Consider the following 23483-nt stretch of genomic DNA (forward strand, 5'->3'; position numbering starts at 1 on the left):
GTATATGGAAAGGCATTATCAACTCATCCTACCCAGCTAGGGAACAAGTGATGGGAAATTTGTTTTCCTTCCCTAGGTCACCCTGCCTTGGTGGGAAACAGTCAGTGCTTTAAAAAAAATTCAAGGTCTTTGCACATCTTACAACTTTGAATAGGAATTTACCTATGTCCAATCAGCTACTTCTTGCCAAACACACTCTTCATATTTAAGCCTTCTCTCACTTCAATCCTCCTTATGTCAATACTTTATGTATTCCAGTTTATCATGCACAAACCACCATATTCCTTCAGCAGCTTCACTTACTTCTTACTCCCCACTTTTCTTAGCTTCACCTTGGATTTCTTTTGTAGTCATGCTGCAGTATTTAAAAGTGATTCTGTGTTAAATAGATATACTATTTTCTAAAATTAAATATTTTGTACAAATTTGTAATAAAAATAATTACAGCAAAATTTGTGCCCTGCTTCCCCTTTATAAAAATGTACTAATAATTGGGAAAGACTCGTTTGCCTATTACTTTTGTACAGATAAAATTATTAATCATTTCTGAATAATATTCAAACATTAATTGAAAGTGATCCTATATTAATGTTTGGTACATAATGATGCAGTCCCATCTAAAAGCTATTCACACATTCTCAGGTTTATATTATTACCATTTCATGTCTTTTCACCCAGTTACCCTACTCATTCAGGTTCCACTCACCTCTAAATAATTATTTTGTATTATTGGCTCATGTTGCATAAGGATGAGTCTGTATGTTACCCAAATAAGTTCCTCTAGTTTTTATAATGATAGATAATGAGACAAAGAAGTGCAATCACTGATAAAGCTCCATATGAAGCAGTAAAGAGAAGAAAAAAAGGGGAAAGGAAGAAAGAGATATAGGAGGAAGAAGGGGAAGACTACTAACAGGAGGAAAGGAGGAAGTGATGAGAAAGGAAAAAAAGGAGGAAAATGAAAAAGGGAAGAAAAAAGAAGAGATTCAAGAGAAACCTGTGAATGATACACACTAGACCCTTATATTACATGGTAGTTACGTTCCTGAAAATGCTGTGTTAGATAAACTGAAGAATTTGCAGGAAAAATGGGGTTACGTTCCTGGGAGCCCCAAAAAAGCAAACATTTTTTAGACCTCCAGATCTTACACAAATGAAAGTGAATATGTAATTGTTGTTCATTGTCGTGATGTATTATGTTGTTTTTACTGCTTAAGATACTACAAATGCAACAGAAATAATAGTATCTCTTACCTAAAATTGTAGGTGCTAGTGTTTGTCAATGATTGCAAAGAGTGGAGGGTTATGTTGTAGCTCTACTGGGCTGAGGTGGATGGTAGAAGTTCTGGTACTGAAGTTGATGTTTGTACTGGAGTGTGCATAAATTCTGTAATGGATTTCCTGGCTATTTTACCCTGCAGTACATTACACAGCTGACAGTAAGGCATCAGCTGCTCTAGACACTGTTTCAGAGCACTGCTTCTAGATTTGTCAAGGTCCTCTTCAGTGAAAAAGTCTAACTTTAAGTCAGTAAGTCAGTAAATCAGCCAAGTCAGTAAGTCAAATTAGTCAGTAAGGCAAGTCAAGTCATTCAAGTCAGTTGGTCAGTTATTCACACAAACTCATATATTTACCTGTACAAACTGATGCTTCATTAAAGGCATAGGCTCTTGCTATATCCACCACACGTGAGCCACTCATAAGCTTGTCTAATATCTCAGTTTTCTTTGTAACTCCAAGACTTAAATGCTTAACTCTTTTCTTGCCACTTTCAGCAACACTTGTGTGTCTACTGGGTGCCATGATTGCTTGGCAGATACAAGATATGGCAATTAAAATATCAAAACACACTCTAAACACAGCCAGCTCCTAGACGCGTATGAGTGGAAGGCTGGGATGGGACGGGGGTGGCAGGGGATGGTGGCATGTTTCCCCCGTGGAGACAGTGGTCTCACCCACAGCAAGGCGGTGGCCTGAGCTAGGGAAATATCCTGTGGGCAATGCTCCAAATTTTTTCCCCTCCCGCAAACTAAACTGTGTTAAGTTAATTTTACGAAGTGTTGTTTAAAATTATGCCACAATTTTTCAATAGTGTAATAACCAAAATGTGCCAAATAAATCCATGTAATGTAAGGGTCTACTGTAACTGCAAAGCTATAGTTGCTAACCTGTTGGTAACTGGCATCTCATAACTATACTAGGATTTATAGCAACATAATAGCCTCCCAGCATACCTGGAGAATACTCACTTATGAATTTCTTTCTCAACTGGATCTTACAATGAAGCCATTGCTATGAATGATCTCTATTCAACAAATCTGTTAATTCAAGTGTCTGAACTTCATGGCTTTCTCCAAAGTACAACTAAGAAAGGTCATTCATTTGCTGAAGTCTCTATTTGGAAAGAATGTTAGAAAATTTAGATGTAATGTTGAAAGCTATGACATACAGTATAATGCAAAAGTCTGAGAATATGCCACAGTATTGTTAAATGGGACTAGCATTTGAATTTACCCAAAGTGAATTATCCGGAAGGAAAGAACACAACAGTTTAGAAGCATATACGTATAAAGATACATGACATATCCCTCCAAACTGCTAATATCCCGAACCCCTCCTTTAGAGTGCAGGCATTGTATTTCCCATTTCCAGGACTCAAGTCCAGCTATATAAAAATAACCAGTTTCCCTGAATCCCTTCACTAAATATTACCCTGCTCACACTCCAACAGATCGTCAGGTCCCAAAGTACAACCAAGAAAGGTCATCCATTTGCTAAAGTCTCTATTTGGAAAGAATGTTAGAAAATTTAGATGTAATGTTGAAAGCTATGACATACAGTATAATGCAAAAGTCTGAGAATATGCCACAGTATTGTTAAATGGGACTAGCATTTGAATTTACCCAAAGTGAATTATCCGGAAGGAAAGGAAACAGCACAAAGATGTCGTTCCTTGTTATACACTACCCTACTGCTTCTCCTATAGTGCTTAAGTGAGCAGCTGGGAAAATAACCATAATACAATATTTATTTGCTTTACCTCAGACACAAAAGAAACGACAGATTTCCAGTGGATAAAAAACATTGCTAAGTTCTTTGGCACCTGTATTTTATAAAATGTTCATGCGTTAATCTTGAGAGGTTCTGTGTCACAATCATACATTGGGGTGAGAAGGGCTGAATCTGAGTGATTGATGATATGTGGAGCTTCGTTGAACTCGTCTAACTCATTGGAGAGGTCGGCCTCATATGCCAGCAGAAGATACTGCTCAGACCTCTCTGGCCACAGCATGTAAGTCATAAAGGAATGGGCCAATAAATCGGCCGAATAAGTAAAACCTGAAAAGCAGAAAATAATCATTATCATAGTAATCTACATGAGAAAGCACTAACTCTACTAGCATTATACAGCAACTTAGCAATGTTAGGTACAGTAAACAGGCATTTTAAAAGGGTAACGTAATTCCAAGATTGATGGACTGACCACATCGACTCAAGGCTGAGGGACTGATTACCTCAAACTCCTCCTGTTCTTCACCATTCTCCTTTGTATGGACTGATGAAGCCACTGTGTGGCAAAACATTTCCTCATTAAAGATACCCAAATGTTGCACGTATGTCTAATTTATCAAGGCAATTTCAATTCCTTGGATCAAGAGCCCAACTAATAAGCACACTGTTATTAATGTTCTCACAACTATAATTTTAAAATTCATCCAACTAGAAAAGCTAAATAAAAATGATTTAATTTTCAGTTAAAACAAATTTATACCAATATACAGTGGACCCCCGCATAACGATTACCTCCGAATGCGACCAATTATGTAAGTGTATTTATGTATACTTGTATGTTTGGGGGTCTGAAATGGACTAATCTACTTCACAATACTCCAACAGATCGTTATGGAATGAAAAAATATCGTTAACCGGGGGTCCACTGTATACTCCAACATATATCCCAAATACTCCCATTCGTCATTTGTCTATTCACTCCTATCGAACACGCTCATGCACGCCTGCTGGAAGTCCAAGCCCCTCGCCCACAAAACCTCCCTTACCCCTTCCTTCCAACCTTTTCGAGGACGACCCCTACCCCGCCTTCCTTCTCCTACAGGTTTATACGCTCTCCATGTCATTCTACTTTGATCCATTCTCTCTAAATGACCAAACCACCTCAACAACCCCTCTTCAGCCCTCTGACTAATACTTTTATTAACTCTACACCCTCTCCTAATTTCCACACTCTGAATTTTCTGCATAATATTTACACCACACATTGCCCTTAGACAGGACATCTCCACTGCCTCCTCACTGCTGCATTCACAACCCAAGCTTCACACCCATATAAGAGTGTTGGTACTACTATACTTTCATACATTCCCTTCTTTGCCTCCATAGATAATGTTTTTTGTCTCCACATATACCTCAACATACTACTCACCTTTTTTCCCCTCATCAATTCTATGATTAACCTCATCCTTCATAAATCCATTCGCCGACACGTCAACTCCCAAGTATCTGAAAACATTCACTTCTTCCATACTCCTCCTCCCCAATTTGATATCCAATTTTTCTTTATCTAAATCATTTGATACCCTTATCACCTTACTCTTTTCTATGTTCACTTTCAACTTTCTACCTTTACACACACTCCCAAACTCATCCACTAACCTTTGCAATTTTTCTTTAGAATCTCCCATAAGCACAGTATCATCAGCAAAAAGTAACTGTGTCAATTCCCATTTTGTTGTTATAGTATATTAATTCTAATATATCTACTCAGACTGTAAGTCTACAGTTGTTTTCCATGCCAATGACTAATAAGAGAAGCAATAAGAGTGAAAGACAGTGCTTGAAGAATAGAAAGATGAGGATAAGCCGTAAAAAAGTGTAGTTTAAGCTAAATATACATCATGTTTCTCCAAATGACAAAAGTGAGACAGTACTCTATGTCTACTGGGCAGTGTAAGTCAACATTTGGATTCCATTCATTTACTGATATAGCACAGGATACTAATAGAGTAAATTTGACACACTTCACAAAAATTTGCAAACAAAACTCATGGAGTCAAAGGCTGGGATGAACAGCTGTGAGGATGACACTAATGATGATTAAAAACACTTACCCAACAATAATTTATATCTCCACAGAGGAGAAATTTGGAGGGCAATGAGTGCTACCACTGGCAGGTATATAAACCACACAAGGGAGGCAGCACCAAAGTGCAGAAAGAAATGGAGCTTGTTCGAATTATGCTCATATGTCATGGTGTTGCGCAGCTCAAACAGAAACCACACCATGATGAGCACCCGCAATGCCAGAGTCAACCATCCTGGCCACGTCTGGTACTCATCTATATCCTCTATTACATCAACCTCCATCTGCAGAGATATGAACTTTCTTTATTCATCAAAATATGTAAAGATCTTAAGATTAAATACAGTTCCTTTTCTTGACTTTCTAGAGGATCCCATGAAAATTGCCACGCTCCATTTTGAACTGCCAAAGTTTATTCATGGGATAAAGCTGGGAAAATGACTCAGTGTGTTTTAACCAAATTATATTAAAAACTGATATACAGTAAATATAGATACAAAAGCTAATTTTAAAGAGTAATAAATTATTTTAATACAATTCTAGGAAAATAAATAGACTATTCACATTCAAAAGTGAAAGAGAAAGTGAGAGAAGCTAGCAGGTATGACTTCAATACAGTACTGTACTTGATTTTAAGTTACTGAGCAGTGAAATGGGTATGAAAACAATATGCAGTAGAAGCTTTTATTGAGACAACATTTCACTAAGGGTAAGAGCTTTATCATGTCATTACTGTTTTCATAACTGTATCTGACAGCATTATGCCTATACATTGTGAACAGTGAAATGTTATTCAATGATGTTATATTTTTAGAGGCTCAGGGAATAGGAAGTCAGGGAATAGGAAGTCAGTGAATAACACTTGCCACCACTGAATCAATGAAAAGAAAAGCTCATATAGAGATTTTAAATTATACCTTAGATTCTATTAGCTACAATGCTGGTCTATACACATATATGGTAAATGATATCCTTCCTCTCATCCACATGTATAAAATTTTTACTTTACAACACCCAAAAATCTCCATGGTAAAGTGGAACAGAATTCCTCCTCCATGAGCCATGCATGTCGTAAGGTGACTAAAATGCTGGGAGCAAGGGGCTAGTAACCCCTTCTCCTGTATATATTACTAAATTTAAAAAAGAGAAATTTTCGTTTTTCTTTTTGGGCCACCCTGCCTTGGTGGGATGTGACCGGTTTGTTGAAAGAAGAAACATATGTATAAGATTTTTATAACTTTTACAAGAAATATTCTTTGGATTATATACAGTACACAATGAAGGAAGTCTGCAAAGATCTTGCTCTCAGTATACTGAGAATATGGAGATGTTCCACCGAAACTATGCTGTGGCAAAGATACTCAGTGCATTCTCTCCTGTTCCAAGATTTTCATTCTTCCAAACAGAAAAAAAAAAAAAATTGCTAAGTTCTGAGGTTAAACATAATATTAATGGCAGTTCAAAAATTGAAGTACAGTAATTGAGTTTGCCTCCTCACCATATTCCAAAAGTAGAGTGTGAGTATGAGAATGGAGTAAAGCCCCCACAGTAAGAAGAGTAAAAGGCGATGGGACAGCATCATACGAGTAATGGCCCAACCTTTGGCTAAAAGCAGCAGCAGCATCATGAATAATGACTGAAAAGTAAAAAAATTCAGACAGTAATTACATATGCATATTATCAAAATGAAGCATAAATCTTTAGTCCATTAAAACTTTAAATTCCACATATGTAGAACCTCAGTTTTTAACTGCATTACTTGTTGAATAAATTGGTTTTCGAATAAGGTGTTCGAGAAAAAATTGTACTGCTTTTCACGTTCTCTTGGTTGTCGACGGACAAGTTTTCGCATGTATGGAATGGGACAAAGCAGCTCAGGTCACGTACTCACGGAATGCACACTGGACAATGGGTTGAGAACGTGGGTATTAGTCAGTATAGCCACTAACTTGCATGCTGTAAACATTTGAGCTTTTTTTGTGCATTTTGCGATCTTTCTTTGTTATTTACCAGCTTTGGTGCAATTTTTTTAATTGAGATAAGCCATCATGGGATCCAAAGAAGGATAAAGAGATGAAAGCAAAGAGAAAAGTTGTAAAAAGCACTGCTGAGTTTAAAAAAAGAGGTTATTACAAAGTATGAAGAAGATCGGCTCCACGTGGTTGATAAAGCACTTGTCAAGGAAATGTGTGCTAAATGGCATGAAGTGCAGGAGTTTGCTGAAAAACAGCATCCAGACAAAGCAGTGGCTATCCATCTCTCTAACATGTACAATGACAGTGTAATGTCTTAATTTAGACAAGAGTTAAAATGGAGCCTGAAACAAACCTAACTGGACAGGTTTGTAGTGAGACAAAAGAACCAGTGAACCAGAACAAGGTGTTAGTGGTGAAAGGAGACAAAAGAGAAACAACACCAGAAGGACAGTTGCCTGACATATTAATAGAAGGTGACTCTTTTTTTGTAGTAGTTAGTACAATTATTATATTGTCATCTGGAGTCTGGAACGGATTAATTCTATTTACGTTATTCTTCATGGGAAAACTGCTGTGGTTGTCGTTGATTTTGATTATCGAATCGACATCTGGAATGAATTAAATTTGAAAACTGAGGTTCCACTGTAACAAGTTTCTAATAACTATGGTCAATCACACCCATCCCTGCGTTCTTGAAAGGTTCTAAGCCAAACATTTAGAAACTCTTCACATAATATACGTGGATGCAGTTTCAACCAAAACTTGCTGAACAAACAGGCAAAAGTATATGAGTACATGTACAGTATAAAACACAAGGAAAATATGAGATTGCAAAATTCATCACTAATTCTTTTCATATTGCCACATCATCTAGTTTTTCATTATGTATTCTGAGCACAATATTAACACCATACATTGGTTTCAAATGCATCTCTACTGCCTTCAGCCTTCTCCTCATTGTAACATTCAAAACCCATGCTTCATACCCATAGAAAAAACTTTAGCACCACAATGCTATGTTCCATACTGAAATTATTCATTTTGGAAACTGGAGGACGCTGACAAATAGTAACAAAGGAAAAAACAAGGACACTAGTTGCAGCAGAATCCTTTATTGGTACTTGAAGAAGCCCATCACTAGGTGGGCCTCTTCAAGTATGTAATAGACACAAGAAACTAATAGCTTATATAGTGCAGAGGTCAGGTGTAAAAGAAAAGTCAAATGTGTAAAAGTTTAAGTGAGGTACAGAAAGTGGCCTACCAGCCCATATTAAGTTTTCTTTGTTAGAACAATTCAAGCTATAGGGGTTGCTAAAGTGAACATGCCATTGTTTTGTTTGATGGTGTTTTTAAGCTTTATTGCAGACAATTCCAAGCATCTACAGTCAATGTTATCATTTTTTAGAAAAGCTCACATCACTGAAGTTGGAGTTATGGGGCTAAAAACTTGCATTACTGACGCTGTGCATTCTGTAGGCACACGTATTCATGTAGAAGAATAGGCAAGCTTCCAGCCATTTCTCCTCTGCAGAATTCTGTAGTCTCCTGCATTCCTGGGTTGAACGTGTGGCCTAGAAGTCCTCATAATCTCATACGGTCTTAGCAGTAAATGACCACTGTGACATCTATAATAGACTTCTGTAGCATGAGAAATACTGTGACTGTGACCCATCAGTGTACATACCTCTAAATGGTGTTGTCCTGGTTTTTGGTGTTGTAGTGTATCATATCTGTTCTTTACCTGCAATGGAGGCTCAAGTGTTGAATAAATCTGAAGTTGGAGAGCCAGCTCTCTTCATAGTTTTGTTCACTTTACAGAATTTGTCACTGCAGACTCCAAGTGCCCAGAGGAAAAATCTGATTAACACTTTTTTTTTTTATAGCCCTCAGATCATGAGGGAAAAAAAAGTGAACTACATTAACCTTGACAGTTGGTTTCCGGTATACTGTCCACTTCAAGATGTCAGTTTGTCTGACAAGCTCTTTTTTTTCCCTTCTTAGGAAGGGAAGGGCATCGTTAACCTCCTCCTCTAAGGTACACCATATGAAAGAGCCCACCTGGTGTAGTTGTTTAAGGAAGTTCTGCAAATTAAAATTACCTGTTTACAACAACTAACACATCGTCAATGTATTTTAATCAAATGATGTGGTGTGGAATGATGCTACTAAAATGGTCCTTTACCAAGTGTTCTAGGTAAAGGTTGGCTAGCACAGGTAACCTAACTGTTAGGCCAAATTTCTGCTTGTAGCTAATGTTCTCATAGGAGATCAAATTGAAGCTGACACATATCTACAAAGTCACTGAAATCTGGAGTAGATATGTGAAACTCAGGTTGTTGATGCCATGGTTTTGTAGGAAACTGATTATCCGTTCAATCATTACCCACGTGAACAGGAGGTGTTGTCAAGGCTTGCCATCCTATTATTTTTGATGCAGACATTGCCAGACATAGTGATAAGGTTGCCAGAGTGCTGAAGATGGGACTGGCTCATGGTGCCCAGCAACTATGAGAGATTTAGCCAACACACCCACAAGCTATCAATTCTGAGGTGGTGGGCCTAAAGAAAACACTGAGTTTGCGGGTCTGAGGTTAACCATAGATGCATTCCTGTAGGTACCTGACCTCTGCATTATTTAATCTTGTTTCTCATATCTGTAAATTACTTGAAAAAACACCATCCTTGGGTGTAACAACCAGGTAAAGAACCCTGCTGCAACTATTCGTGTGTTATTATAAAAATTTGGCAATATACTCATTAAATGTTAAGTTGAAATAATGGAAATGGCAAATACTTTCCACTTTATCCATTACAAAATCACCATTTTATTTAATCCAAGTAAATTTCCAATAAAATGTGATGAAATACTGTTTTAATCAGCAACACTGAGCAGCTCACTTGCCAACTTTTAATTAAAACATACCTGGTAATTACTAAATCCATTGTTTTTGTGATCAAATTTTGCCTTTCTGATCACTATCATTCACAATTTTGTCACTCTAATACACTCTTTGTCAGACTATAGCATACAGTTTGTACTGTACAATCTTTATAAACTTCTTCTCTTTTAATTAACATCTTTCTCTTGTCCCCTTCCCCTTCGTACAAATGAATTACACAATCAATACAAATCCTGGAGTCCCTTCCCCTTGACTGGAGTAACTCGCAAAAAGAAAAAACTAGGTGAGAACACAGCAATTTCCACAGGGCAGGGTATAACTGGAAAGGGTCAGTATGATTTTATTGGTTTCTGACATATAGTACACAGCTGTGAAACTACTATATTTTGTATTTTGGTTTACAGTTAATGATGAAAACTGTACTAACTAAAGGAACACTTCTTACACTTAAAGTATACAATACATTTTTCTTGTCAACAGCCCAATGCTACTGTAACATAAATAACAGAATGTTGTGAGGCAGTCCCAAGACACTTTGTCTCTTTGCAATCTTTTGACTACTGCTCAAAGAACAGGGATACTTAACCCTTAAACTGTCTAAATATAGATCTACGTTCACATGTGTAGTGCTCCAAAAGTAGATCTACGTTTTTTTTTACATATTTTCAAATATAAAAAAAAAAAGTAGATCAAAGTTTTTTACAGGCTTTCAAATGTGAAAAACAAAAGATCTACGTTTTTTTTACATACTTTCAAATGTTGAAAAAACGTAGATCTACGTTTGGACAGTTTAACCCTTTCAGGGTCCAAGGTCCAAATCTGGAGTCACGCACCAGTGTCCAAGAATTTAAAAAAAAAAAAATTGTTATTTTTTCTTATGAAATCGTAGAGAATCTTTTTGTGAAGGTAATAAAACAAAAAGTACGAAATTTGGTGGAAAATTGACGAAATTATGCTCTCGCGAATTTTGATGTGTCAGCGATATTTACGAATCGGCGATTTTGCCGACTTTGACTCCCATTTTAGGCCAATTACATTATTCCAATCAACCAAATTCTTAGCTATTTCACTAGCATTACTTCTATTCTATCGATTGAGCACAAGAAATCGCCAAGTCAACTGTTTCAACTACAAAATAAAGTGATCGGAAATTGTTAATTTGGCCAATTTAACACAAAGTTCAAAATATTCCAATTTCAAAATAGGGTCCAGAATGAACAATGTAGGCATTCCTGGCACTAAACTAACATTTCCTCTGTTCATTAGTTATGTTTTGAGGCTTTACAAATAAATTCCATTTTGATTTTTTATTCACATAATGAATTTTTATTCACACCAAAAAATAGAAGATTTACTGTTATGCAATACTGTAATAATTGTATAAATATCATCACCATATTTGTGAATGTATATTAGACCCACCAGCTGACGTGTATTAGACGTGTGAGGTCGTTTGTTTACTCTTGAATATCGGCAAAAATTTAACATTTCTGCTACTTTGAGCTTAGTTTCAAGCCATTTCCCGTGCTAAAACCAATCAAAATCATCTCTATTTCTGTAATATGTCTTCCATTCTATCAAATGAGACCAAGAAATCGCAAATACAACTATAAAAAACATACGAAAAAACACTGCAAAGTTGCTGTTTTAATCGAAAAATCATGATTTCATTTTTTTTCTCTCATTATACACAGTGTGCTGCAGGATCTGTTTTATGTGGTGCACACATACCACATAGATGTATTCTCTCATATCTAGGCCCAAATGTACCACTCACAGTTTATCAGAGTGAGCTGAGCTCATGGCGTAGATCTACGGTTTGGACCCTGAACGTAAAGCCGTAGATCTACGGGACGGACCCTGAAAGGGTTAAGGGTTAATAAGGCTATCACACTAACATTTCCAGAAACAGTACATGTATTTCAAAAGCTTCATAGAAACTATGTTGTCAGTCATCAGGAGAAATAAAATGAAAATTACCTGAGCCAATAAATTAAAGAGATCCCCTATAATGTTCACTCCCTCACTTCCCTCTCCATCAAATGAAAACACCAGCAGATGCAGTGTGTCAAACAAGAGCCCTGCCAACTGCATTACTAGGGTTGCTGTAAACAGACGAGTGATAGGATGGATCTGAAAAAGAAAAACAATATATGAAACTACCTATATTTGTTAAAAATCATCAGTATTTGGTTAAATGGTATGAGAAGGGGAAGAAAAACACCCCACGTCCCTGTTCCCATTAAATGCAGGGGTGCAATACGTACACAAAATCGTAAAACAACAAGCATAGAAAGTCATAGTACGTATTTACCAATAAATTGTTAGCTGTCCTTACGAGAGAACTGGATAAGTTTCTCCAAAGAACTCCTGGTCAGCTGAGTTCAGTGCTTAAGTCAGATTATGTGTACTACAAGTGCCAACAGCCTGACTGACCAGACTCAACTAGGACATCCAATCTCACTTCAAGAGGTCCATGAAACTACCAACATTTAGACAGAGGGTATGACATCAAAATTATCAAAAATAGTGCTCTGATTTAAGAATTCTTTTTTTTTACAAGCCTGCTCACTTAATTATAGAACTACATTCTTGATACAAAATATCTCACCTGGCGACATGCTGCATAAACTTGCAGTGGGACCAATACACAGCCGTAGAAAAGCACACACACAAGGTAGATCTCAACTGTATCCTGTAAAACATATACTGACCTATATACATATATACTATATACAGAGAAATTAAATTATTATATTATGCTAAGGGTCAAAGATGTCAGTCTACATCATGTGTAACATTTCGGAATCTTTATTGCAGACGTTTTGCCAACCAGTGGCTTTATCAATACAGCCTTTCCCCACTTAACGACAGAGTTCCGTTCCTCAGACAACGTCGGTAAACGAATTCGTCGCTAAGTGAGGAGAACACCATAATGGAAGTGGGTTTGTGTCAGCTATCTTTGATACTGGTTTAATGTCACATTTGCACCATTTATAACATTTCTGGTATATTTTTAAATGTCTATACAGTAGTGTACTGTACAGTGATACCCAGAGTTTCGGCCATAATTCGTTCCAGAAGGCTGTTCGAGTACCGTTATTGAACAAATTTGTTCCCATAAGGAATGATGTATATTAGATTAGTCCATTTCAGATCCCAAAAATACACTTACAATAATACACTTACATAATTGTTCGAGCTGGGAGATGTATAAAACTCGGGGTACCACTGTATATTGTAATAAACATAATAGAGGAAATCAGCTCTAATATATATTATTTTGGCATGAATACTGGTCAGAGAGCCCGTCACAAGTCCAAGGCGTTGGTAAACGAGTACGTTGCTAAGTGAGGAGAGGCTGTACAAATTCAGTAACATAAATGGATGACAGTAGAATTATGTACAAAAAGATAAGGTAATCAGTCCCTCAGCCTTGGTGTTGGTGAAGAGCACTGTAGTCGTGAAGATTCATGACCATGATGCTCTTCACCAACACCAAGGCTGAGGGACAGATCACCTCATCTTTTTGTATACAACTCTACTGTCTTCCATTTATGTTCTTGAATTTGTATTGATAAAGCCACTAATTGGCAAATTGTCTACAATAAAGACACCCAAATATTGATGTGTCTAATTTTTATCTTGTTGGTAGATATTGTATACCATTCATGTACACAAATGCAACCCCTCCATACAAGTAAAAAATACTGAATGTGAAGAAACCTACCTGTTTATCAAATGAAAAATGATATTCAAAGGGATTATGGTCAGCAGCATTAGGCTTGCCATTTACAATGTTTAAGTCATATTCCACATGCAGAGGTGTGGCTACGTGCTGCCACTCACACGAGGAGTTTCTCATACATCCCACCAAGCTCAGATACCAGAACCTGCAAAATACAAGACATCAGTACTTTCACAGAAATGATAATGTCACCAGACAATCAATGAGCTGAGAGGGTCTAATAAAAAAAAACGAGTCTGGTATGAAAACATAGGGAAAACAAAGGTAGAAAAACTATTTTGGGCAGGATAAAATTTTGAATCTTCAGTGACCAGAAAGAGCGATATGTACACCAGTAATCAAATATCAAATACAGATAATAAAATTTAGTGAGTGAAAACTGCTGAATTAAAACTATATAATTTTTGCCACTGCTAATAGTCACCATTCTTGGAAAGAACTTGTGGAAGGTACTGTACAATGAATGAAAATTTTTTAGCTTGAATGCCTCAACAACTTCAACAGTTTGCAAGAGATAGTTTATAATATCAGATGAAGGATTGAGAGCCTTGCCAAGTATGTTGACACTCAAGACAGTTGCTGGAACCTTTTGGAGATGCTGGAGCCTTTTGGAAAGGCTTATTTTTGTGTACGAATGGTATATAATACCGACAAGATGAGAGTAAGACACATGTGCAACATCTGGGTATCTTTATTGTAGACGTTTCGCCATCCAGTGGCTTTATCAATACAAATTCTAGGACATAACTTGAAGACAGTAGAACTATGTACAGAAGATGAGGTAATCAGTCCCTCAACCTAGGAGTAGGTGCGAACAGCACGACTATGGTGCTGTTCGCACCTACTCCTAGGTTGAGGGACTGATTACCTCATCTTCTGTACATAGTTCTACTGTCTTCAAGTTATGTCCTAGAATTTGTATTGATAAAGCCACTGGATGGCGAAACGTCTACAATAAAGATACCCAGATGTTGCACATGTGTCTTACTCTCAGGCTTATTTTTAGTGAGAAGATCTAAATATGTAGGACAATGAACTGTACTGGGGATGGATGAGAAGGAAACCTACTAAAATGCTTGCCCATAATTAATTATGGAAACTCTCAATCTTATTAAAACATGTTGTAGATCATTAGAAAAAATATCCATGCCAAGATACAGATTTTGCATCAGTAGCAAGGTCAACAGTGACCTCCAGGGTGCTACAGAAGAAAACCTTCGATAGTCTATAAAAATTCATTTAAAAATAAATTCTAAAATTAGTTCCTCTATAGCCAGGATCAAACAAAGGCCTTCTATAAAGCAACAATATTCCCACAACAGCTTTCCTTCCAAGCTGACTGCACAAATGAGGAGGCAAATAATTTGGCCCCCCTCCATTCCTTCCCACTAATATCCAACATCATCATTTATTACCTGAAGTTACCATGCCTGTAAGTCAAATATTATTGGTAAGTTTATATATCCTTTCTTTCTGATATGCAACACTTATCTGTGTGTTAGTGTGAACATTTGTGTATCTATGCTTAAGTACTGTACTTATGTGTAATCAAAACACTGTACATATGAAATGATATATAGTAATAAGACTTCAAAATATTACACCCACATATCAGGAATTCCTAATAACAACAACTGAGATCACCAACATACAGCATGACACGTAACTTGCTAATATAATCTCTCGATCCTTTATCACTGACTAATGGCTCTGATAGCAGATATAGCTCAAGAGTACTAAACTTTGCCTGGCTACCACACTCCTCAGATGAATTCACACTTTGGATACAATGATTCTTGCCTTATCATTCATTATCATGCAATTTGACTTAATCACATCACATAGTGAAAAATGCACTGTCTGCAATATTAAGGCAGTCTTAAGATAATCATAGTGAAGATCAGCAGAGTAAAAGAACAGTATTTACATACTGGGATATTACAAATGAGAATATTGTACCTTTGATATACCTTTGAAGAGTTTTGAGAGTTTATCTACTCTCTGAGCCCGGCCATGGGCCAGGCTCGACTGGTGCTTGTGTCAGCATAGCTGCTGATCCCCTTATATGTGTTGTATAGATTAGCTGAGTATCATAGTACCATCCATGTGCTTTATATAGAAGCTCCCTAGGCCTGTGACTGTATGACGTCACGGGGTACAGCTTGAGGCAGTGAGACGAGCTGCCTCGCTCTCACTCGGCGTTTAGACATCCAGGCAGTAACACAGGCAGGCCTGGGCTCCCACCTCTCATCACAGTCTGACAATATATATCGTTACCATCCAACAAGTGAGTTTACCTTATCCATCATATCTCCTTAAGAACCCCTACGACAAATTGGTGCCAGAGGAGGGCCTGTAATTCTGACGATTACAGCGATTTCTGTAGATAAATTTCTACCGAGCCGGTCGCCATCTCCTGACGCTAGGCCGACCCAGCCAGCCAGCTACCCCCGCAAGCATCTACCAGCCTCTACATTATTCACTGGTCAGTCTCTTTGTTAGTGTTTATCTGCTTATTTGCATCACTCCCGAGGGGTTGACCCGAGTTTGCAAAATAAGCCAGTAGACAGTCTGTGGTGAGGGAGTCAGTCAGCCTAGCCTACTCCATCCAGCCTTTGCCTGCCAAGCCAGCTTTCCACCCCTGCTGTGCTCATCGTTAGAAGTTATCAAACCATTCTGTGTGAAGGGTTAAGATAAGTCAAGCCAGCCAGCAACTAACCCAGTACTCGAGCAAACCATGTGGGTACAGTCTTCATCGCTTGTGCTTCAAGCTCCAAGCCATTCTGAGTGCTTTTTCATCCCTGTGGTGTTGTGGTATTTCGTGGGTTTGTTTTAAGCCAGCCGGCTTAGTATTTCCGCGCCAGTGAGGGTGTCCCACAGTGAGGCTTACGCCGTTCATCCCATAGGTCCAGGTACAACGCGGTCTCACCACCGCGGCCTCAGCCCTGCCTCAACCCACTCACCCAACCACTACCACTGTTTGTAGTCTTACTACGTCTCCTAGTACCATAATTTAAGGACCACATAGGGGGTCAAGAGCTAGAGTGTGTCTTCGTCTGTGGCGCCACCGTTGAAAACCTCCTGTGTGAGTCTATTGTCGATTTAAGCGCAAAATTCTACGATCACACGTGGACAGTAGCCAGCCGCAAGACGTCATAAACATCCTCCACCACCATCTACCTAATTCTTCACCAAGTCGTTACAGTGATAATATTTTTCATAGAGACATTTGCAAGTGTTGAGGCATTTCTTTTTGCGTTTCCAGTGATTTCTTAGTGACATTCAGTAACTCTTGATTAGACTCAGTGTTTATTATATATATTGTTTGCAATATTTTTTTTATCTTCTTAATTCAGTGTTAATTTTCGTGCATAATTTAATATCTGTTGTGTTGTGCTTCTTTTTTTATATACTTGAAGTAAGTACCTTAGTGTTTTTTCCTTGTTGTGTGCAACATATAAGAAGTATAGAACCTGTGTTTACACTTCACAATCACCTTGTGTTCTCAGTATTCCAGTGGAGTAATTCAGTAATTTATTACCTTATATTCTGCATCACAACTCAGTGTTGTCTGTTATATTTTTTATCACAGCATTTGTGTATTCTTGCCAGTTTATTTAATTTTTCACTGTGTGTTTTGTTATTAACTGATCAGTTTTTAAAAAAAAAAATTTTTTCGTGTTCACGTTCCCTCCGTATTCTGAGAATTTGACAGTAATGATCTGAGTGCACCAGATGCCTTTGCTGTTAATTTCACCTTGTATATATATATATTTATTCTTCCTCAGAATCCGTAGAGTGCATGAATACAGTTCGATCGATCAATTCCATCCATATTGTACAATGATTTCAATTCCATCCATATTGTACAATGATTTGTTCTTAGAAGTCGTAATGCATTACGTTAACATCCATTACGTAAAACTCATTATGTTAACATCCATTAGTTCTAAGTTATATATATATGAATTTGTTATTGTATAAAATCAGCCCAGAACCACCTGCCTGTTCAGCCTATAGTATAGTAGTGTATGTCGAGACGACATACGTAACTTGACCGAGCTGTCAGCATAGTTGTTGATCCCCTTATATGTGTTGTATAGATTAGCTGAGTATCATAGTACCATCCATGCACTTTATATAGAAGCTCCCTAGGCCTGTGACTGTATGACGTCACAGGGTACAGCTTGAGGCAGTGAGACGAGCTGCCTCGCTCTCACTCGGCGTTTAGATATCCAGGCAGTAACACAGGCAGGCCTGGGCTCCCACCTCTCATCACAGTCTGACAATATACATGCATATCGTTACCATCCAACAAGTGAGTTTACCTTATCCATCATATCTCCTTAAGAACCCCTACGACACTTGCCTGGTCAACCAGGCTGTTGCTGCTGGAGGCTCGCTGCCCCACATATCCATCACAGCCTGGTCGATCTGGCACCTGGTGAAGATACTTGTCCAGTTTCCTCTTGAAGGCTTCTACACTTGTTCCAGCCATGTTTCTGATATCTTCTGGTAAGATGTTGAAAAGTCTGGGACCCCCAGATGTTGATACAGTGTTCCCTTATTGTCCCCACTGCACCCCTGCTCCTCACTGGGTTTATTTTACACTTCCTCCCATATCTCTCACTCCAGTATGCTGTTATGGCAATGTGCAGATTTGGGACCAGCCCTCGAGTATTTTCCAGGTATATATTATCATGTACCTCTCTCTCTCTCCTCCGCTCCAATGAATACATGTTGAAGACTTGCAGGCGTTCCCAGTAGTTTAGGTGGTTTACAGGCGCAATGTGAGCCGTAAACAATCTTTGTATTTGCTCCAGTTCAGATATTTCTCCTGCTTTGAATGGGGCTGTCAGCACTGAGCAATATTCTAAGTGAGGGAGCACTAGCGATTTGAAGAGTGTCACCATCGGCATTATTTCCCTTGTTTTGAAAGTTCTCAATACCCACCCCGTCATCTTCCTGGCTGTTGTAATCTTTGTCTTGTTGTGGTCTTTAAAAGAAAGGTCATCTGACATAATTATTCCCAGGTCTTTTACGTGTTCCTTACATTCTATTTGGTGACCCTCTTGAGTTTTGTATGTAGTGTTCCTTTTGAGTTCTTTATTCTTTCCATACCTAAGAAGCTGGAACTTATCACCATTGAACGTCATGTTGTTCTCCACTGCCCACTGGAAAACCCTGTTTGTCTTCCTGTACTTTTTCAGTGTCCTCTACCGTAGTGACTTTCATGCTTATTTTAGTGTCATCTGCAAATGATGATACAAAAGTGTGCCGAGTGTTTTTGTCTATGCCTGCTATGAGGTTGAGAAACAGCAGAGGTGCCAGGACAGTGCCTTGGGGCACTGAGCTTTTGACCTCGCTGATGCTGGTTCTTGCCCTGTTCACTACTAATTTTTGTGTTGTGTGTGTTAGGAAACCGAAAATCCATCTGCTTACCTTCCCCGTAATGCCCATGGCTTTCATTTTGTGCGCTACCACTCCATTATCACATTTGTCAAACACCTTTGCAAAATCTGTGTAAATCACATCTGCATTTTGGTCATCTTCCAGTGCCTCCATAATTCTGTGATAATGATTCAGCAGCTGTGACAGGCATGATCGTCCTGCTCTAAAACCATGCTGGTTCGGGTTATATTGGTTGTGCTGCTCCATGAAATTTGTAATCTGCCGTCTCATCGCTCTTTCAAAGATTTTTATGATGTGCAAGGTTAGGGCTACTGGTCTGTAATTTTTTAGCTAGTGCTCTACTACCTCCCTTATGCAAAGGAGCTATGTCTGCACTCTTTAAGGCCTCTGGTATTTCTCCAAAGAATACTGAGGGATCATGCTAGTGGTACTTTGCACTTCTTTATAGAGCATTCCATGAATCTGGTTCAGGTGCTGAGTGAGTGGGCATGTTTTCCATTTCTTTTTTGAAAACTATGGGATTTGTACTAACGTCAGTTAGTTGGTTTGCACGGCCTTCTTCTGGAGTGAAAAATATTTCTGCATTTTCTGCCTTGCTGTCATTTAGTGGGTTGCTGAACACTGACTCACACTGTTCTTTTAGGATTTCACTCATTTCCTGTTCATCGTCAGTATACGAGTCTCCTCTCAGTAGTGGTCCAATTCTATGGGTAGTTCTTAGCTTGGATTTTGCATAGGAATAGAAATATTTTGGATTTCTTGCAATATCCTGTATGGCCCTTTGTTCCCTTTGTACTTCTTCTGTCATGTATGACATCCTAAGTTTTTGCTCTAATTCAGTGATCTCTTGGCTAAGTTTATCTTTCCTTTGTTGTAGCATATTTGTGTTTTTAAGCAATTTAGTAACCCGTTTTCTTCTTCTGTACCATCTCCTACGTTCTCTCTCTGTATCTGATCTTCTTCTTCTGGGTTTCCTCAATGGTACATGTTTCATACATACCTTGTATGCTTCTGTATTCAGCTTCTCTAGGCACTGGTGGGGATTTAGGGTGCTCATGTCTGATTTCCAGGGTATGTCTAATAGCTCTTGGTTTATTTTTTCCCAGTCAATTCTATGGTTATTAAAATTAACTTACTGAACATCCCGTCTCTAACATTAGTGATGCAGTTTCCTAACCCTGAGCTAATACTCGTTTGAACCTCTATGAAGTTATGATCAGAGTAGTACTGTATATTGTTTTTGTAACTGTTATGTCTCTGATCAGTTCCTCGTTGTTTGTGAATATCAAATCCAAGGTATTTTCATTTCTAGTGGGATCAATTACCTGTTGGTTTAAAGAGTACTTTTCATAAAGCCTCATTAGTTCCCTGGTATGTGCCTGTTGAGCCAGGGTGCTTCCCGGAGATATTTCTGGTATAACATTACGTTGCACCATCTTCCATTTTACATGAGGGAGATTAAAATCTCCAGGGAGTAAAATATTTGGTGTGGGATTTTCTAGCCTATCCAGATAGCGATCTTCCTTAGCTGATCTGTGAATTCCTCAGCAGTTGCTGATGGTGGTTTGTATACTAGGATAATTACCAAATTCCTATTTTCAACTTTAATGCCTAGAATTTCTACTATATCATTTGTAGAATTCAGCACTTCTGTGTAACAGAAAGTATCCTTTACATAGATTCCTACTCCTCCCTGTGTCCTATTGATTCTATCACATCTATACATGTTGTAGTTTTCTACCTTTATCTGTAACTGTATAAAAAAAACATGCATGATCAATTTTAAGTAATATGATAATAATAATAATAATAATAATATCTTTATTTACTACAAGTACATGTACAAGGTGTAGGTAGTAGGTTAGTAGACAGCAACCGTCCTGCCAAGTGAGTGTAAAACGAAAGCCTGTAATTGTTTTACATGATGGTAGGATTGCTGGTGTCCTTTTTTCTGTCTCATGAACATGCAAGATTTCAGGTACGTCTTGCTACTTCTACTTACACTTAGGTCACACTACACATACATGTACAAGCATATATATACACACCCCTCTGGGTTTTCTTCTATTTTCTTTCTAGTTCTTATTCTTGTTTATTTCCTCTTATCTCCATGGGGAAGTGGAACAGAATTCTTCCTCCATAAGCCATGCATGTTGTAAGAGGCGACTAAAATGCAGGGAGCAAGGGCCTAGTAACCCCTTCTGTTGTATAAATTACTAAATTTAAAAAGAGAAACTTACGCTTTTCTTTTTGGGCCACCCTGCCTTGGTGGGATACGGCCAGTTTGTTGGAAAACAACAACAACAACAACAACAAAAAATATGTACAAGGTATACAGTCCTGGCTGACATCAATGACATACTACTATATAGAAAGCCGCTTGTTATGCAGGGTATTTTGGGCAAATTAGCTCAGTTTTGTCTCAGGATGCGACCCACACCAGTCGACTAGCACCCAGGTACCCATTTTACTCATGGGTGAACATGGACAACTGGTGTAAGGAAACACGTCCAATGTTTCCACCCCTTCACAGGGAATCGAACCTGGACCTTCACCATGTGAAGCAAGAGCTTTTGCCACCAGGCTATGGGGCACCAACATTAATTGCAGATTCCTTATCCACAGCCACAGAATGAAAATAAATGAAAGCAGTGATTGTGTAAACAGGCAGATTATATACTGCAATAATAGTAGTAGCTATGACATTTATGGAACACTAACTGTGTATATCACTTAGTGCTTATAACAAATAATAATAAATATCAATCAACAGACAAAACTTAATGTTTAAAGACAAGTTGAGTACCAAAGCTTTGGGATGGAACTGAAAGAAAAACATACAGTCATTAAAGAAGCTGAGAGTAAAGTAAGGATGAATATTGTATATTAGTGTACTGTGAGAAAAACATATGAGGTAGAGTTAAGAGTGAGGCTTTCTATGAACTGTGTAGATTATGCACTAAAGAATCAGTGTGAGCAGAATGGAAAATACTACAGACAGACAGAATCATTATAATTAATTTCTTGAAGCAGAAAGGACTTCTGCAAGCAACTGTGGATCAACTGCAGCTGTCCAACAAGAGAGGGATCTGAAGTTGCATATGGAATCGTAAAAACAACAGAGGTCACAGGGTGAGGGCAGTCTCATTGGCTGGGTATGTACAGCACATGAGTAAAGTAAATCAGCAGAGAAAATCATTCAGGCCTGCCTCTTGTTCACTCAAATCATAAAATTATATGTGCTGTATTTACATATACTACCTCTTCATATTAATTATACATATTATGTTACTTATGTAAATTATATACTCTATGTAAAAGGCTATGATTATGGAGAAAGGAGTCTATACTGTTGTTGTATTCAGCCTCTTATAAGAGTCCGTAATCTATGCATGATTTAGTAATATAATCAGCCTAAACTAAATTAATTTCTGTAGTGTGGTACCTCTGTCAAAGAACACATTTGATTTTAGTTTCACACATATGACACAGTAATGTACCCTTCTTCGAGTCTCTGAGTGGCTGCTGTGTACTAACCTATTACTGTACCTCTCAAGTTCTTGCACAGAACCAAGATGTGGAAAAACATACTCAGTGTAAACCATGAAGATTTACATGGGGATATCTAATTATCTACACAACACTCATCAAAAAGGAACTCACTAAAATCAAGACTCCTAAGAAAATTGCTTATACAGTGGAACCTCGGTTTTCGTATGCTCCAGTTTTTGTACGATTCGGTTTTTGACGACTTTTTTCGGTGAAATTTTGTCCCAGTTTTCGTACATCCACTCGTTTTTTTTAGAGTTGAAAATGGTCCATACCAAACGCATCCACGTGACTCGGCCACTCAAGCACCCACACAAAGCATCCCATGCGTTTGTGACTCAGTCTGCCTTTGTTTCTCGTTGAGTGAGCATCACCCTGTACGTTCATCCAAAATATTTCGTAATAATCCATCGTTCCAAGTGCAAGCCCTTTGATAAAGAAGGCAAGAAACACTACAGAAATCAAGACAGCACTCATAGCAAAGTACGAAAGTGGAGTATGCATGGCCAATCTCGCCAGGATGTATGGGAAGTCCACATCAATGATCAGTGCCATCCTGGTGAAGAAAAAAGAAATAAAGAAAGCTGATGTTGCAAAAGGGGTAAATGTGGTAATGAAACAGAGATCACAAACAAACAAAGATACTGAGAATTTGTTGTTGGTGTGGGTCAATGAAAAGCAGTTAGCGGGAGATACCGTTTTAGAGACGATAATTTGCAAGAAAATGCCTGGAATGAGTGCTGCTGTAGTGAATTTAAGGCCAGCAGAGGCTGGTTCGACAAATTCAAGAAGCGAACTGG

At 38.1% G+C, this 23483-nt stretch overlaps 1 protein-coding gene across 1 annotated transcript in view; it reads right to left on the reverse strand.

The window, feature by feature from the left end:
• Positions 1 to 397: 397 nt before the first annotated feature.
• Positions 398 to 23483, reverse strand: part of LOC128687589 (uncharacterized) — a 64583-nt gene continuing 41497 nt past the window's right edge. Inside the window, exons 8-13 of the mRNA XM_070083867.1 lie at positions 13705 to 13867; positions 12586 to 12669; positions 11955 to 12107; positions 6597 to 6734; positions 5127 to 5382; positions 398 to 3339 (exon numbers count right to left, since the gene is read on the reverse strand). Of these exons, the coding sequence (XP_069939968.1) occupies positions 3122 to 3339; positions 5127 to 5382; positions 6597 to 6734; positions 11955 to 12107; positions 12586 to 12669; positions 13705 to 13867 (1012 nt within the window). The 3' untranslated portion in view covers positions 398 to 3121. The remainder of the gene's footprint in view (positions 3340 to 5126; positions 5383 to 6596; positions 6735 to 11954; positions 12108 to 12585; positions 12670 to 13704; positions 13868 to 23483) is intronic.

The sequence above is a fragment of the Cherax quadricarinatus genome, chromosome 11 (assembly GCF_038502225.1).
Source record: "Cherax quadricarinatus isolate ZL_2023a chromosome 11, ASM3850222v1, whole genome shotgun sequence".
Taxonomy (NCBI): Eukaryota; Metazoa; Arthropoda; class Malacostraca; order Decapoda; family Parastacidae; genus Cherax; species Cherax quadricarinatus.